Source organism: Toxorhynchites rutilus, chromosome 3 (assembly GCF_029784135.1).
Source record: "Toxorhynchites rutilus septentrionalis strain SRP chromosome 3, ASM2978413v1, whole genome shotgun sequence".
NCBI classification, from domain to species: Eukaryota; Metazoa; Arthropoda; class Insecta; order Diptera; family Culicidae; genus Toxorhynchites; species Toxorhynchites rutilus.
Window position 1 is genome coordinate 55,012,296 of NC_073746.1, and position 17,688 is coordinate 55,029,983.

The 17,688-nt window shown below is 36.3% G+C and overlaps 1 protein-coding gene across 1 annotated transcript in view; it reads left to right on the plus strand.

Moving 5' to 3' along the window:
• The first annotated feature begins 10,690 nt into the window (after positions 1 to 10,690).
• The window catches only part of LOC129780607 (probable serine/threonine-protein kinase tsuA), a 34,791-nt gene continuing 27,793 nt past the window's right edge, over positions 10,691 to 17,688 (plus strand). The window contains exon 1 of the mRNA XM_055789059.1: positions 10,691 to 10,883. Within this exon, the coding sequence (XP_055645034.1) occupies positions 10,838 to 10,883 (46 nt within the window). The 5' untranslated portion in view covers positions 10,691 to 10,837. The remainder of the gene's footprint in view (positions 10,884 to 17,688) is intronic.

Sequence of the window (17,688 nt, forward strand, 5' to 3'; positions counted from 1 at the left end):
CTTTGGAACGGGGCTATCATCTCTCGGGGAAGGGGAATTTTCAGCCTCAGCGATGCGATGTGTTAGTGACAGCAAAACAAAACTGCTTGCATGCCGCACAGGTAAACAATACATAATAAGCTGCCGATTCCGATAGGAACAGGTAAGTGACAGGGTTTGTTCGATTTTCTGAACGGTGGTCCGCCGTCTACTAATGATAGACTGAAGGCATAGCACCGGGATGATGCATCAACTATTCATTCTACCGTGTGAGCCATAGTAACTGTCGCAATCCAATTTGAATTTACTAAAATCAAAAAATAACAGTGGGATACGATTTTGACTGGAACGCTATCATTGCATAAAATTACTTTGATATTTTGGAAATATAAGATTTAATTCGCAATAGTTAATCTAAACCTCTTAAACAAACATGCGAGATGTGGACAATAAGACGGACAGTAAGTTGTTTTTTTATTCAAAGGGTCCCATATTGTTGGAAGTCATTGTACTTTCGTTATTTTTGGTACAGATTCTGTACGGTACAGGGTACAGATTTTCGTCAAAAAGTAAAGATTGGTACAGATTTTTCCACGTGTAGAATTTCTTACAATTGAACAAATCAATAATAAGGTACCGTCGACAGGGGTGAAAATGGGTCAAAAAGGTATTTTTCGAACTTTTCGTTGAATAATTATCGTAAATTAGAGTAAAACACAACTCTGATTGCATAGACATGTTCTTTAATAATGAACACTCGTATGTGTTCAAGGAATTGTTGAATAATATTAATTTTTCAGTGAACTACGATTAAATGAAAGTTGACCCAATCTCACCCTTTAAAGGGGGTGACAATGGGTCGAAGTAGTGAATATTACTTTGTATTAAGAATTGTGTTTGAAAACCAATTTCTCAATAATTTCAAGATAATTTAACAACATGTAAGTGTCTTGAATAATTATTTGAGTTACGAAAATAATGTCAATCCACCTAGAAGTGCGATGGAAATGTTTATATACAGCCATTCCATGTCAAACTGATATAGTGGTTCTCAGATTTTCGTGAGAAATGGTAGTTTTGTTCTTTATCGCAAATTATTTTTTATCATTAGGGTGATCATTTCCATTTTAGGGTTGCCAAAAAAAAAATTTTTCCCTTTTTTTCCAAAATGATTTTTTTTGACTGCTGTACCGATTTGGATGATCTACATGATCTACAGAGTCGCCCAAAAAATATTTTTTTTCTCATTTTTCCAAAAATTACTTTTTTAAAAACTCATAACTTTTGAACTATCGCACCGATTCAGATAATCGACATATCAAATTAAAGCCAATTAGCTAGTCTCTTTTTTGAAAAATATCAACTTGCAGAAATGTTGGATTTTGGTCTTGTAATAATTGATTGTATTTCTTTTATAGTTTACATTGTCTCGGGACCAAGGGCGCTATATTTTTCTTGAAAGCTAAGACTTTTTTTAGATTGCATATCCAAAATTCATAGATGTTTTTTTTTTGTTCTTGAGTTATGAGTTTTCAAAATGCATCGATGGTCCGAAAAATCATTTTTCCCTTTTTTCCAAAAAATGACTTTTTTTAAATTCATAACTTTTAAATTACCGGGCCGATTCAAATGATCGATATACTAATCTGAATCCACATGAAATACCACATATGCATAAAAATTTGATTCTAGTCGCATAGATGTAGTCCAGTCGCATCAGAATGTTGAACGAAAACTAAAAACATATTAACTTTGAAAAACCAATTAAAAACGAAAAAACACCTCTCTGATATTCGTATATGTTATGTAAAAAATACCTCAGCTTTCAAGATAAAATATGAAAAATATGGTGATCTTAGTTCCGAAATCATGTAAGCTATGAAAAACAATTACAATCGATAATTTCGGAAACAAAATCTGTTTTTTTTTCAAGTGTAATATTTTTCAAACAAAACTAGCCCATTGGCTTTAATTTGATATAGCGATCATCTGAATCGGTCCAGTAGTTCGAAAGTTATAAATTTTTGAAAAAGATCATTTTTGGAAAAAAGGGGGAAAAGTTGATTTTCGGACCACCATAAAATTGCGCCTGACCCCTTTTTCACCCCCACTTAATGTAAATAAGAGATTAGTTCGAAAATATTGAAATCGAATGGAAAAAAATTTTGATCTTCAAAACCAGTAATGACTTATCTGGCAAGGCTTTAAAGGAATATTCTATCCAATATTTACAATTTTAGTAGTTCTGTATAGATTTTTTTCTGAGGTGTTATTTGATAGCTATTTACACATCAAACTTTGATGAATTATTAAATAATAACTATTTGTACTACAGTTAAGTATTATGCATTGAAAGTTGTTGAAATATGTCTATTAAACGGTTCACAGGTTTCAAAAATATTCGCAATATTTGTCTAGATATTACTAATAGTAACTTTCTCCATTTTCGACCCTATTTCACCACCATAACCCATTGACAACCCTGTCGACGGTACATAACGACTTTTACTCCGCAGTATTGCTTGTTGCTGCTGATCATACAAGCATTTACAATTATTAATCAGTTTTATAAAGACGGAATTCTTTACAAGGATCGTCTGAAAGGATTCGCGTCGTAAGTTACGATGTATTTTTTGCCCCAGATCAACAAATTGAATCGTTTTTGTCCAGGCTGAAAAATCTGAATTCACGATACCATTCTCACTTATATCTGCGAGGAATCTCACACGTTGTTTCAATGTCCAGTACTATCAAATTTGAAAATCATTTAAAAAGCGACAAGAATTTTTAGGTTGGAAAAGTAGCTGACGATACGATAAGGACAATGGACAGTGAAAGGCAGGTTAGTTTTAAGGATATTTATCGCATTTTTTTCGCGGAGCTGATCAAACAAATGAGAAAAAGATACGATTTTGATGATCCGAAACTTTTCCCATTTGACAATCATTAACGTTGTGTTAGAAGCGTCTCCAAGATTCTACTATGGGAATCGGTGCTTCGATGTCTTGTTTGTAACGTTCTAACTATGCCTCGCTTCTCGACAATTATTGAGCGATTTTTTTCTGAATATATTCAGAACAAAAATAAGCTTCAAAATCGGCTCAGCAACGATACGATGAACGCTATTTTGAGATGAAAAAAATTGATTAAACATCGCGGCAGCTCGATAATTTTAACATATGAAAGTATGCAATCTTAATTCAGAAAAACGCTGTATAAGCATCACCGACCCGAATGGCTTGCAAATATATATGTAGTAGTAAATACTTTTTTTTCATGCTAATAAATTAGTTTTTTCCCTACAACAAATATTGTCGATTGTACAGATTTTTGGTACAGATTTTTGGAACTAAAAGTACAAATGAGAAAGATTCTTTGGTCTGGACTACCTTGAGGTCCACCTTTTTAACACATCTGTCCCTTTTCTTTCGCGTACTGATCATTCTGTTCCGAATCCTTCTCAAGATTTCTCGTAGCAAATTCGGCATAATGCCTCACCGCCAGAGTTGCACCCAATTGATAAAAAATGGACAATTGTAAAGTGAAACCTTATGAAAACTCAGATTTGGAAATGGGAAACAGTTTAAAGTTCTATTTAATATTTAAAGTTGTGAGTAGTATGTACATCAGTGCATAAATATTTACTGGCGCCTTCAAAGTTTTTTTTAACAGATTCTTAGAAATTATTTAACTACATTTAACAGTCTTAAACATTCAAACAACAAAATAAAACTGAAAACGTTCAGAAAGTTTTTACAAAAGTGAATTTTATTGAAGAGTATTAAGTTTACATTAAATGAGAAAATCAAGCTTATTGTTGATTTCTAAAAAATGATCGAACCTTAGATTTAACTTCACTCATCAAATTCTGCACAGTAGTCTTTGTGCACTTTCTGGGCGCTGCAGACCAATTCTTTTTGAACTCTGACATATTTTTAGACACTGTACCTTCCTTCTTGATTTTTGCCCAATAACTTTCAACTGGCCGCAGCTGGAGACAGTTAGGTGGGTTGAGGTGGGTCGACGAACATGATGATGTTTTCTGAAAACAATTGTAGAGTGGATTTGGCATAATGTGCCGATACAAAAGCTGGCCAGAATAGAGGAGTAACCTCGTGCTTTCTATAAAGTAGAAGCTATCTCTTCTTCAAGCATTATTCTACATAAATTTGAGTAATTATAGCCCCTATTGTGGAAAAAGTTGACGATAGCATGCCACACGTGCACTTTTTGGCCGAATTTTTGCATCACAACAGTCGTGTCCGCTAATGGTACACTCTCTCCAATCGATTTGGTATAAAATTGAGGTCCCGGCAGCGTTTTGGAATCTTCTTTGACGTTTCGTCATCCTTGAGAATGCTCTGGTTGAGATTCTTCAAAATACGCTCAGATAGCTTTCGAGCTTGTGTTTTAGCGCGATCTTGCTGCTCCGGTGTTTGTTAGACCACTTTTTGCTTTTTATAGGTCTTTAGACCATGTCTCTGATTAAACCGTTGAATCATCCCCACACTGGTTTTGAACTTCTTGGCCAAATCACGAATAGATAATAACTTTTCAACTTTTCAGTCCAAGTCGGGATTACTTGGTTCGGTATTTCGTCCACTTCTGTTGAGATCCTCGAAAGAACACTCATTACCGAACTTTGCGATGATTCGTTTAACATTTTCTAGACAAACTTTGATTATTTTTTTTGCTTTTTTGTGGTATGGAACACCATTTTCGGTGGACCAATTGTGCAGAATTTTCTTTTTAGTTCCTAAATCAATCCGCGACATTTCGAAAACAACTTTATGACCGCGACTAAATGACTTGTATTTCGATTTTTGACACGCTTAATAACGTGTTAAATGTTTAAGTCTACTTTTCGATACACTTCTTAGAGGCGAATGAACTAAGAAGTTGAAAGCTTCTTAAAGCCGAAAAAGAAGAAGAAGAAGAGATTTTTTTAAATTATCATATATGAAGATATGAGTTCGTCACCAGTTATTTTTGTAGTTTCCTCTAATGCTTTCAAAAGCCTCACACACTGTTCCATCATGCCCCCATATAGAAAGTAGAGTTCCACCTCGTATAACATCCTGCAATAGCAGATGCAGATGAATGATTACTCACAGCTGAAGTACCTGATGAACGACCTCGAGAATTTTGAATCCGACATAGTAAACACAAATCTAACTTGTTGTTTTTTCTATACATATATCAAAATACTAGCTGACCCGGCAAACGTTGAAAGATATATAATGTATTGTAAACGTGTTTGAAGGTTTCAACGATCTATAAAATTAATCGAATTTGATCAACAAAACAGAACGAATTAAAAGATTTGAACGGAAATGTTTCTTTATTCAATGTATTTCATTAATGTAACTCATATTGTTTGATCTCTTAAAAGTTTAACTTATGGTAAAAAAAATAATATATTTTTTTCACAAAGCAGAAAAATGAAATGAAGAAAATCAATATCAATTCCGTTCGATTGTTGCCTCGGTGGAAAATACGCGCTGGTCCTATTAAAGATGAACGATTGGTTTGAAACTCGACTTCACGATTCGATCGAAATCATATTTTGTATTCTTAATTCCGTTCCTCTCAAATTAAATCGTTTTATGTAAATGAGGCAGCCTTGTCTTGTTGTAAAACAAGCATCGAAATGATTCATCCGTATGTGTGGAGCAATTAATCTCTATCAGATTGGCAGACCCGGAATCAAATTCAAATTCATTTTAACAATGATTAATTGAAAATGATTACTCGATGTCGTTTGAATACATAGAAGACACAGTCCTGACCCTAACTTAACTTTTTTCTATGAATTTCCATGCATTTCCACCAGATCTTTATCTATAACATAAAGGCATCACCCGACAGGATTTTCGTTCAAGATTTTCACCACTTGCAGAGAATGTATTACCTTTTAACATAGAACACATTTGATATGTAGGTTTGCAATACGTTCGGGTAATTCTGACTCTATCGGAAGTTTAGTGATCAGTGAAAAAATCTGGAATTTCTAAAAACTACATTATCGATATCCTCTGGGCCTATCGATTTTGTCCACTAACCAAACTAAAAATGTGTGTATGAGGTAATCCTAGTGTCTTTCATTCAACCGAATACATCCAACAATATGTTGAACCGGACCCGACATGACTTGTTTTGAAGTAGAACTACATCTTTCAGGAAGGGAGCCAAATCAGAAAACAGGTCACGTTTTTGTGAAATAAAGTTAACGTTAACAACTATTTTCACAGCGAACAAATTCTAATACTTTGCAAACCAATGGATTCGGAAATTCTCTAAGATCCGTTTGATATACTATACAGTACAATCCACTAATGCCTAAACAGTTTAAATTAATGAAAACTGGAAGCATTCTCATTTTCCCATACATTTGTTCTGCCGATTTGTGTGCATTCCCGAACAGAGCTATCAATAACGAGCAACTGATACATTTGTTTCTACCTGTTTTCAACATATTTGGTTTAAATAAGCCATCCGCGATTTGAAACCATTCATTCTTTGTGTGGACACCGACTTGATAACATCGTTGCTGGTCGAGCTGAACAACGAGAGATCGAGTACTTTTCTCAAGGCAATAAGGGTGGAGGTGTAGTGCAAGAGTAGAATAGAGTTTTCCAAGGGCCTTTCTCAAGGCTAGAGACGAATGAACTGAAAACGTTTAAAGTCTCTATAATCAAAAACCGAACCGAACCTGAAACCACTTCTCGTTTGGTGGTCATCGAAGCCACATGGTTTCCACAGAACGTCCAGCGGGTGAAGGAGGAGTATGGAATTTTTGCTACAAGGGCCCTTCTCAGGGCTAGAGACGGAAACCAAAAATAGAATAGAATGAAAACACAGATGCGAGTGAGCTAGCATAACACAACGAGCGGATATCATTCATGCCTAATGCTGATTTCACACACATACATACATAGCACGATACAAGGAGAGGAAGCCTTCTGTATCGAGGTGTGCAACGACAAAGTAGAGCAGCATACGAGATTTTTATTGTGCTGGTGCGGATATGGAATAGTATCCAGAATTTTGGAATATAGATATACACTACATTTATAGAGAAAAACGTATATTTCATGAAAGTATGCTTTCTAATTCCAGCAGGGTAACTTTACTGTTGCAGGTTGCGGGGTTCGATCACATCTCAAGCGGAATATAGGAGCAAAAAGGTTTATGGTTTGTGATCGATATTTGAGTGGGAAGGAGAAAGTCTGGTGCGAGTTGAACCAAATAAACGAGAAGTGCTGATAGCTTTCGATTCTACTCGACTCTTTCGAGTTTACTGAATTAATAAAAAAATATTTTTATATTACCAAAATTTCGATACATTCTAAAATAATATCCGTGATAAACAAGTGGATTGAATAATATAATTCCATAGTTCTACGTCGAAAACTGCGGTCGTGTCCTAGATACAACCCATAACATTTTTTTTTTATTTGAACACACGATCTTCACTTTCACGCATATGATCATAAATTGTTGGGACTGCTCACCACATCGTAGAATGGCGTTGTCTTGATCATATAGAATCATCATATGATGCAATAGAAAATGAGAAATAATGTTCATAATGAATGATTTACCTTTAGCGGGGTCTCGTTGTTTAATGTTTATGCAATACCCATCTTGTCTCTTCAAAACAGCTGGAGGATTTTTCTTCTAAGAGACCCTTCTGACTTGCATTATAGTCACACATGTTCCAGAGCTAGTTACTACATATACATTCAAGGCGTATTGCTTGGCATAGAAATTTCAACCAAGTACTACTGAAAATGATGTGATTGTAGCAACGCTTGCACATTGAATTTACACACGTGCTCTCCAGCAGGTGTTTTTGATGACAATAGCGTGATTGTTATTTTGTAAACAGAGCAAGTGTGATTTGAAGTATTTCAATAATTCGTTGTGCTCGTTCAAAAATGCTTCCAGCTCACCGGTAGTATTCCTGGCTTCAGACGAAGTGAGGTTACTTACGAATGTGTGGATGAAAGTTCGATGTAGCGGGCGTAGCAACATGAATTAATTATTTATTATTATTATTTATTATTATAAATTATTTGAATATTGTTTATACAAAAATAGTAAAATTACCATTGGAAATAGGGGTTTAAATGGGGGTTTAAATTTGTGGTTATATGATTTATTTAAAGCCAAATTTAAGGAAAAAATATTCAGTTTTTTTTCTGCAAAGGGACACCCTAATCGGTATTAAATATATAGTAATCGGTATTCTAGCGATATCGTATATAGATTACAACCTATTCTCATGCCTACCAAGTTTTTTGTGCATAATTTCATCAAAACCGGTCGAGCCGTTTCGGAGGAGTTCGACCACGAACATCGTGACACGAGATTTTTTTATATATAAAGAGAAGATTGCCTTACAGGCGATTTTTTTTTTCTTTATTAAAGAGAATTTCAGCCAAAGGCTGGTTCATCTCTAATACAGGCGATTGTAATTTCTGCTGATGACAATTTTATCAAACAAATAGAAAAACTGGAAAACTGGATTTTTTACCTTTGACTGTTTCGCTGGTGTGCTTAAAAAAACTGGCAATATCCAGGAAAAAACTAGAAGATGACGGAATGGTGTCGACATCTGGATACGACATTAGTTTGTATGAACCCAACTATTCTATAACAGATTAGTCGGCCCTAAGGCAGTTTTAAATTGCTAAAATTTGTATGAAATTTTTTTCTTGGCGTTATTTACCTACTAGAAGTACGTTGTTCTGACGGTAATTTAAACTATTTTCTATGAATTTTCAGACATTCTCACCAAAACTTACCATTATAACATAAAAATATTTTTGGACAAAACTTGTATGATATTTTTTCACTACTTGCAAGCAAAAGTGATTTTCATTTACACAGAGTAGTAATTTGATTTTGGAAAAATAATTTTCATTCTTAATTTTTATTTTAAAAGTGCGTTCATTTCTTCTGCCAACCCATATTGTCAACGCGGATATCATGTTTAAACATTCGGCGGCGGCGGAAGATATCACCGGCTGACCGAGAGTACTTCTATACAGTAAAACGAACAGAAGATATCTTTCATCATTCGTTGCACGTAGAACATTCTTCTCTTTATATATATTTTACCTCTGGGAGGTGGAAAATATTATTAACCGTTTTCCGTACAACATCGAGTCTCACTCGTGATGTACTTGCGTTCAGAATTAATCATGACAATTTTTATTTTAAACATTATTGATGCATTTTTTAACGTTCGATACATTTGAATTCAGCCCTGCCTTCAGAATACAGACATACACGGTCCCACCTTATGATCGTAGCTGCTATGCACACCGTCATACTTAACTGCATCGACCAAGCACAACCCACACACAGGCACCAGTCACTTCACAGGCTTCCTTTCTTGAAACATCCAACGTAACGACTAATCTCACTCTTATTGGAATTCAATCCAAACATCTATGGTTGTTTTGTACGCATCACACGCTCAACCTGTTGACGCTTGATCCATGAGTATTGGTTCGACCATTCTTGTCTTACTTTATAACCCCGTAATTATGTACCATTTGCTCTGATGATCCCTAGCGTGTTGTTGAGTAGTTCTTTCGTTAGTTTTTCTTATATTTTTTATTGCTACCATACAGAGCAGGAATAATTTCAATGTATACAACCGAGCGAGGGTTCCCAACCTGTATTCACGTAACAGAGCGAGCTCGGGAGGAAGTTGTTATTACAGCGAAAATTACCTGTTTTGCTACACGAAAGGTACACACAGTGTCAAACTGGAGGCTGGTGTTTGTTATAGACGAATTTTCGGTCCGCAGATAGCCATTGTTGAGGTTGAGTTGGCAGTGGAAGGTCCAAATCCGGATTAGCACGGTTTGAAAGTGAAACGTGAATGACAGTTCGTTTGTCCGGTGATAATGGGGAGACATTAATTGACATCAGAGAGCAGCGAGTTAGTAGCTGAAAACACACAAAAACGAATGATTTGAATGACGCGAATAAAGTGCGATTGAGGGGAGACAATAAGTGACGAACCCGACTGGATGAAAAGAGAAACCGTATCATAAAGTGCGTTGTAATGCAACATTTCCACAATTCGCATTGAGAAACAAAGAACTATTTCATAATTACACCTGAGTGCAGTGCCACAAAAACGACATCGCTTCGCAAAGCCGGCCTGCAGAATCAACACAAACCAGAGCAAAACGTTGTCGAAGTTCAGAAGTATGTCTGGAATTATTATTCTAAAGTTTAATATGTTGCTGTAGTATTAGAAGTAGTTTTTGTATTAGGATTCACTCTCATTGACAGGAACTGCAACTGCTGTAATTTAATACGGCTGCAAGCCAGGGTGCGTTGCGCAGTACAGGACGAAGCTGTTTATTCCCACGAGAACTTCAGCTCAGGGCACCGCAACATTCCACTCGATATGTGTGAGAGAATTTTTCACCACCTTTTCTGGGAGACCAGTCGCGCCTTGAGTTGCCCTTCAATCAATCGGAAGAGCTATTAAATGTGTCTGTTTCACCTCACAATATCTTATCTCGAGCATATCTAAGGAAACAACTCCTGCTGCGTCTGTTTTCCTCTTCCACCAACCCCTGCCCTGTAGGTCAGCAGCTTCTTGTGGCTTCGAGAAAGCATAGGGCCGGTTTAGCTTTCATTTCGTGCTTGAATGTGCTTGAATGTGCTTGAAGAATTTGACCTTAACGGAGTGTTGGACTCACGGAAAGAAAGAATGAAGCGCCGAACAGGAAAAAAACCATTTCAAGCAAACTTCAGCGAAAGTCAATGGCGTTTCAGACTGGTCCAAATGTTGTGTTTTTGCGGTTTTTGTTGCTGATGCATGTGAATGGTGTATGGAGTGTTTTTATTTGGTTTCATGTTATTTTATAAAGGTATCTGAATGTGTATACTGAGTTAAACATGGGCAATTGATATGTAAAGTAGATTTGAGTTTTTGCTACATTGTATATGGATATGCCGCGTGTCCATCGGCTTTTGTGGTGGTAATCCATTCCAGTCTTCGTTGTGCTGTGGCCAAAAATGAATTCTGAGTTGGGAAAATACGAAATCTTTCCATTTGTATTTCACCATATCCATAACAGTTTTCAAAATAGAGAAATTTTAGCTTTCTCATAGTTTTATTCAATTGAATATGTAGGCTAACAAAAAGTGTATGATGTGCCCATAGGCAGCAGTTCTGATGCACAATGTTCGAATCCATTGATAATTGTCCATAGTGCATTTTCAGTCGTTCAATTAAAATATTAGGTGATCATTACAAGTTAAGGTCTGAAGAGTATTTTGGATGAGAGAGATTTTCTCTCAACATTCCTTTAAATGTTTAGGCCGACGTTTACATTTTTATTGAATAGTGCCGGAGGTTGTACATATAAGTTCCGCTACATTTACTTGATTTCCTCATAATACGTCGCTGTCGTAATGGTTTGTCCAAGTGGTTGAAGAAGAACAAACCTAAAAAACTCTTTCCGTTGATGATTCAAAGCACTTACCTTTTGAACTTTTGCATCTTCTCGATACACTACATATCTTTAACAACAGTATGGTGTCAATTTTTGTTTTAGTTATCCCACTAACAGAAGCACCCATCGAAGTCGTAAAATATAGCTGCCAAATGTTTCATTATAGTAATAAGGTCACTAACGAACATCCGGGTAATGGTCGAAACGCGGTGATTCGATTGAGAATTCAAAAATATCCCTCCTTTAGTGTGAGGGATTCGATGCAAAGGAATATATTGTTCATCTGCGTTTGAAACACTTTCACACTTGTTCCAATGTCCCGTGTTCTGGAGGGACACTTTCGAAGTAACTCAAAATAGTCTTCATGAATGGTGGTGCAATTATTCGGGTTTACTTGATCCAAGATCGCCAGTAATGCTTAGCAGCATCTTGTGCAAGTGTCTGTAAAGAATCCTTTCTTCATTACCCTTAACGGAGCGATCAAGAAAAATCTTCCTTTTCGTCGCTAGGAGTTTGTCAAAAGGCAAACTTTTTAACCGTTTTTTTTTCATAACAAATTTCATAAATCATGTTGAAAAAAAGGATTTAAAATTGAAATTCATTTTTCCTAAAAAAAATTTGTTTTAAAAACTTCATATAATTTTAAATTCATTAAACTCATTTTAAGACGAGTTGGCATGAAGTTCTTTAGCTGCAGAATGAATTCAACAATGATCTAGAACTTCTCACTATGGTCATAACTAGTATCGAATATGACTTTTTTGGTTATTGTTTATAATTTTATAATTTTTTGTTCATTGTTTATAGTTTAACATTAAATTTATCTGGCATTATATGCCCGATGAACTACATGTTCTGTGCTCAACGTACAGCTTCCTGGTCCTCTTTTAGGTCCGTATAAATAACAACCTTTGCTTTGCAGGTGGTAGTTAAATCCAACAAGTTGGTTAGTTACGAACCTATATGGGATGAATCCATAATTCCATGGGATGAAATAATTCCAAAAAAAAATAAGATCCTGATTAGAAGACTAGAGAAATTAAACGCAAAGCTATGAACATCCAATTCGTCATAATGATAATTCCAGTCTAGACTAGATAAGTGAAGAAAAAATTTAGTGCTCCCTAATCGTTATTCGCCTCTAAAAGTGGCCGTGCATATAGGATCCTCGATGCGAATTCTATGTGAGGTATGGTGATTATGTGCATGAAGTAAGGGTTCTTCAGCCGAATAAATTATCACATTACCGCATTATCGACCCTCAGACGTGAAAACCAGGTCAAGAGTTCGATCCAATTTATTCATCTGCACATTATCTTGGTTCAGGTTCAGGAAATCCCTTCCGTTGACTAATACCGAAGTCGCTGGGTTCAAAAACGACACGTTTTCTGGACGTATGCCATCTTCACTTCTCCAGATATAGTAGTCGTCTCTCACAGTAGTCTCCAGATATGAGTACGGTATCACCCCGAACACCGATGTTTCAGAGCTCATGAACGGTATCGATAATGTCAATCATGCGGCTTTCAGGGGAACCCGTGGCAAGAGTGCCCATCTGATTATTTTGCCTAATTCCATCTTTTACAATTATTTCACTACAGAACTTTGTTTTACACAGATACTGCATATATCTCACATATTATCAGCCAGAACCTTAAATATTTTTTATTGGAAAACAGATAAATACTAACTGAGCTTCTTACAACTGCAATCTATATAAGAACGCACAGGCGCAAATTTATTGAAATAAATTTTGCCCCGGAAGTTTATCTCTCAACTTCCAGGGCAAAAGGAGCCACTATTACCGGGGTAAAAATGCTATAGTCGTAACTTCGTATTCGATCTGTCAAACGCAAATAGTGTAATCGTGGTTGTGTTTGTTGTGGTCATGGTTTGTAAATATGAACGGATTTCGTTCCGAAACCAGTGGCAGATGGAAACTATGGTTGTTGCCGTACATTCTGTAAATCATGGAGACGAGCTCCAAATATGTGCAGAAGTTAGGCCGTTTTAAAACTGTGTTTTCTAAACAACAGGAGGAGCAACTCGTGAGTCACATCCTCAATATGCATAAGTTATTTTATGGGCTGACAACATACGACATCCCGAACCTAGGGTATAAAATCGCAGAGTGAAATAATTTAGACTCTTTCGACAAAACATCCAAATTGGCCGCAGTTCACGAAATCCGCATTGGCTTGGCGGATTTCGTGAACGCCACCAGAACTTGAGTTTGCGTTCTTTGGAACCACCGTGAATTTCACAGTGCTTTTTTCATCAAAAATTATATTTTTCTAAGATTGGCAGTCTTGCCCCGTCGAGGTGGCACTCTTGCCCCGTACTGGAAAAATACAAGCCAAAAACATCGGATGTCTTCTTTCAATTCGATTTCACTAACTGGATGTCTTCTTTCAATTCGATTTCACTAAAATTTAAAAACACAAAGAATCCGTGTGAACCAATTAACCCTTTGCGGTCGTGTAGGATTTGGAGTTCCCGGAAGAAATCGTTCCAGAATACAACGGCAACAGAATCAACCGCTCAGAAAAAGTCCGGGTAATAATATAATAAGTGATACTCGCTAGGGGCGAGGTCTGGAGAGTAGGGAGGATGCTCGAACACAGTCCATTTGAATTTTTTTTAATTGCTCTTGAGTTACACGAACAGAATGGGGAATTATCGTGGATGAGGAACACTCCTTTCGTCAATAAACCTGGCCTTTTGTTCTTAATCGCAGTTCTTAATCGGTCCAAAACGTCACAATAGTACGGTGATGAAACAGGCGTTCGGCGGTCAACGATTCGATAACACTGAAGAAATTCGTGACGCAGTTACATCGTACTTCAAAAAGTTGGACGCTACGCACTTCGCGCTCGGAATAGAAAAACTCGTGACACGCTATGAAAAATGCCTCGGCGATTATGTAGAAAAATAGAAAATAAAACGTAGATTACGAAAATCACCTTGTTGTTTGTCCTAACTTTATTTTTCCGCGATTTCTGAGGCACTGAAACATATTTTTTGAACGACCCTCACTGGTGATCATTTTCTTACTAAAGCACAATGAATGTGAATTTCCAATGAAAATCCATTTTGATTTGAAAGTTCTTATTTTATGGATTGAAAATATCTGAAAGAATCAATCACACGTAAGATTAGGTTTCCGGAAACATAAAGCAAGTACAAGTTGGAAAACTAGATATCGGTCGCGTTTCCAAAATGATACTCAAGATGGATTTTACTGGAATCCGTCGTGCAATCTGGAGAGGTTCAATTACGTCGGTATTGAAGCTGTAGAAACAGAAGCTACTGAACTGAGTGAAAGCAGAAATAATATAAATCTAAATAAAACCAGAACCTGTTCGTATACTAAGCATATGACTTCAAAGCAACTTTATGACAATTTTTCAACCCTTGAAAGTCCTCTTTTTTCTGAATTGTTTTGTTATTGTAATTGTTATAACAAAGCTACTCACGTAGGGCAATGTATGCAAGCAGGCTCTGGTAACTGTTGGTAACTTTCATTACACCTCAATGAAGCATTGTATTTTTACTACAGTTCTGGTTCTACGTGGATACCAATATCGTCGAGTTCATAGTAACTATGTCAATCAATGGTACTAAAGCTAAGATTATGCTTTAAATTTGGACTTATAAATTTAATACAGATTTAAATTTTTTTTCTTCGTTTTTCATGCATATATTTTTCGTTTATGGAAAATAAAAGAAGAATTTGATTTTTCATTCATCCCTCAAAGTCAGAAAATACCTTTCTGACATTATTTTTTTTCCAGAATCTCTCAGGAGGTGATGGATGATCATATTTGATGAAAAAATCTTTCTACGCATATGTTCGAATTTCAACAATGACGAAGTTATGGAACTTTTGTTTTTTTCGGACTCTGTTGCCTCAACTGCGTAAGCCAATTATGTTGCTTTCATTTGAAAGATGAGACAATTTAATACAGGATATAGTAGTGGAACACCTAAATAAGTGGGTTTAAATAACTTTTTGGAAGTCAAAATTTCAGAGCTAGTAATTTTTAATGTGTAATAATTAATTTTATCCCAAAAATTCATATTAAACTTAATTGTTTTTATCAATCAAATTAACGCTCTCAAACCACTCTACAATTTGTTCTTTGACACACAACTTCTATTTTTCCTAATTTCGCTGCAATATAGATATAAACAATTCCTGGTGAAAAATCAAGCAAAATCTTCAAAAATCACGATTTTTACCCACTGTACATATAATAGTCACGTAAATTCCACTTTAACGTTCAAAGGTTACATTTTTTCTTAAAACAAGTAATTTTTAAAATGTAAAAAAAAAATTTTTCAAACTGTGTATAATCAAGTTCGCCCTGTATAGCTTATGACCTATTCTCATGCCTACCAAGTTTTTTTGAGTATAATTTCATTTAAATCGGTCGAGCTGTTTCGGAGGAGTTTCACCACGAACATCATGACACGAGATTTTTATATATACAGGGTTTTCCAACTTTAAGTTCCGAAAGTAAATTGAAATAAAACACACTTAGAATTCGAATTTCGAAGAAACTTTTATTTCAAATTAAAGTTTGGTTTATGCCATTATGTGTGAAATACAACATCATTCAAATGTCCACCTAGGGCTTCCTCGCACACCTTGATCCGGAACAGGTAATTTTCGATGACTTTTCGGCACATATGGGGCGGTATCTCGGTCATAACTTCACGAATGTTGTCTTTCAAATGTTCAAGAGTTTGCGGAGAGTTGGCATAGATACGGTCTTTCGCATAACCCCACAAAAAAAATCTAGCGGGTTCAAATCGCATGATCTGGACGGCCAATTGGCATCACCAAAACGCGAAATTAATTTGCGTCCCTCAAATTTCGTTCGCAATATGGCCATGTTCGGTCGTGTTGTGTGGCACGTGGCGCCGTCCTGCTGGAACCACATGCCATCCGTATCCATATCTTCAATTTGAGGCAAAAAGAAATCGGTTAACATGCGGCCATAGCGCTCACCATTCACAGTTACCGTCTCGCCGTCCTCATTTTCAAAGAAATACGGCCCGATGACTCCACCAGACCATAATGCGCACCAAACAGTGACTTTTGGCGGATGCAATGGCCTCTCAACAATCACGTGTGGATTTTCTGAGCCCCATATACGGAAATTTTGGGTGTTCTTATAGCCACCGAGCTCGAAATGCGCCTCATCGCTGAAGAAAACTTGATGCGAAAATTCAGCATTTTGCTGCTGTTGTTCGTTCACCCAATCGACGTATGCCCGACGCATTCCATGATCACCACGCTCTAATTTTTGTACCAATTGGACTTTATATGGATGTAGGTGCAAGTCCAAATGCAAAATTCGCCACAATGATGTGTTTGACAAGCCCAATTGCTGAGCACGCCGTGGAATCGAAACATTCGGGTCATCCTCCACACTGGCAGGAACATTTTCACTGGCAATATTTTCGGCCGAACGCACATTACGATGATGCACAGGTTTCACAATATCCGCAACGGATCCAGTTTGTTCGAATTTACGCACTACATTAGCGATTGTGTGCTCTGTAGGCCGTCCATAACGACCAAAAATCCGTCCGTAATGCTCGGAAAACATTTGCCGGTTTTTCGTCATTTTTATAGTATAATTTAACAAAATTAACACGTTGTGCAATGCTAAAACGATCCATATTGTAAAATGGCAGACATTCAACTAACGATATGACGCTTTGGTTGACAGCTATGTCAAACGGTTGTCAGCGCAGGGCTGTATACTTTCGGAAGCCCGAAATGGAAAACCCTGTATAGTGATGATTAAATTGAATTTAGGTAACATCTTTCCCGGACTATAAGGAACTCCATGTCGATATCCATTTTAATTGGATACAATATTCTGATAAGACAATCTTATGGTTTAAGGCAGGTTCGAAATAAAATTAGTTCATTAGTTCACAAAAAACTTTCTTAAAGCTACTTTTACAGTTTCACAGAATGTTCTTCTTCCGAGTACAAAAATCGTTTTACGATAATATAATTTTCATTTTCCGGCCTAAAACTATGATATAACTGAGTTCCGGAAATTTGCTTCACATGATCATAACGGGTTTTAAGTTTTCTTTCCATTACTTCATAATGTATCTGTGAAAAAATAAACATGCTTCAACAGCATTCTGTTTCAAGACCCCTCCTAAAGCGTCGCAGGACTTTTCCATGACA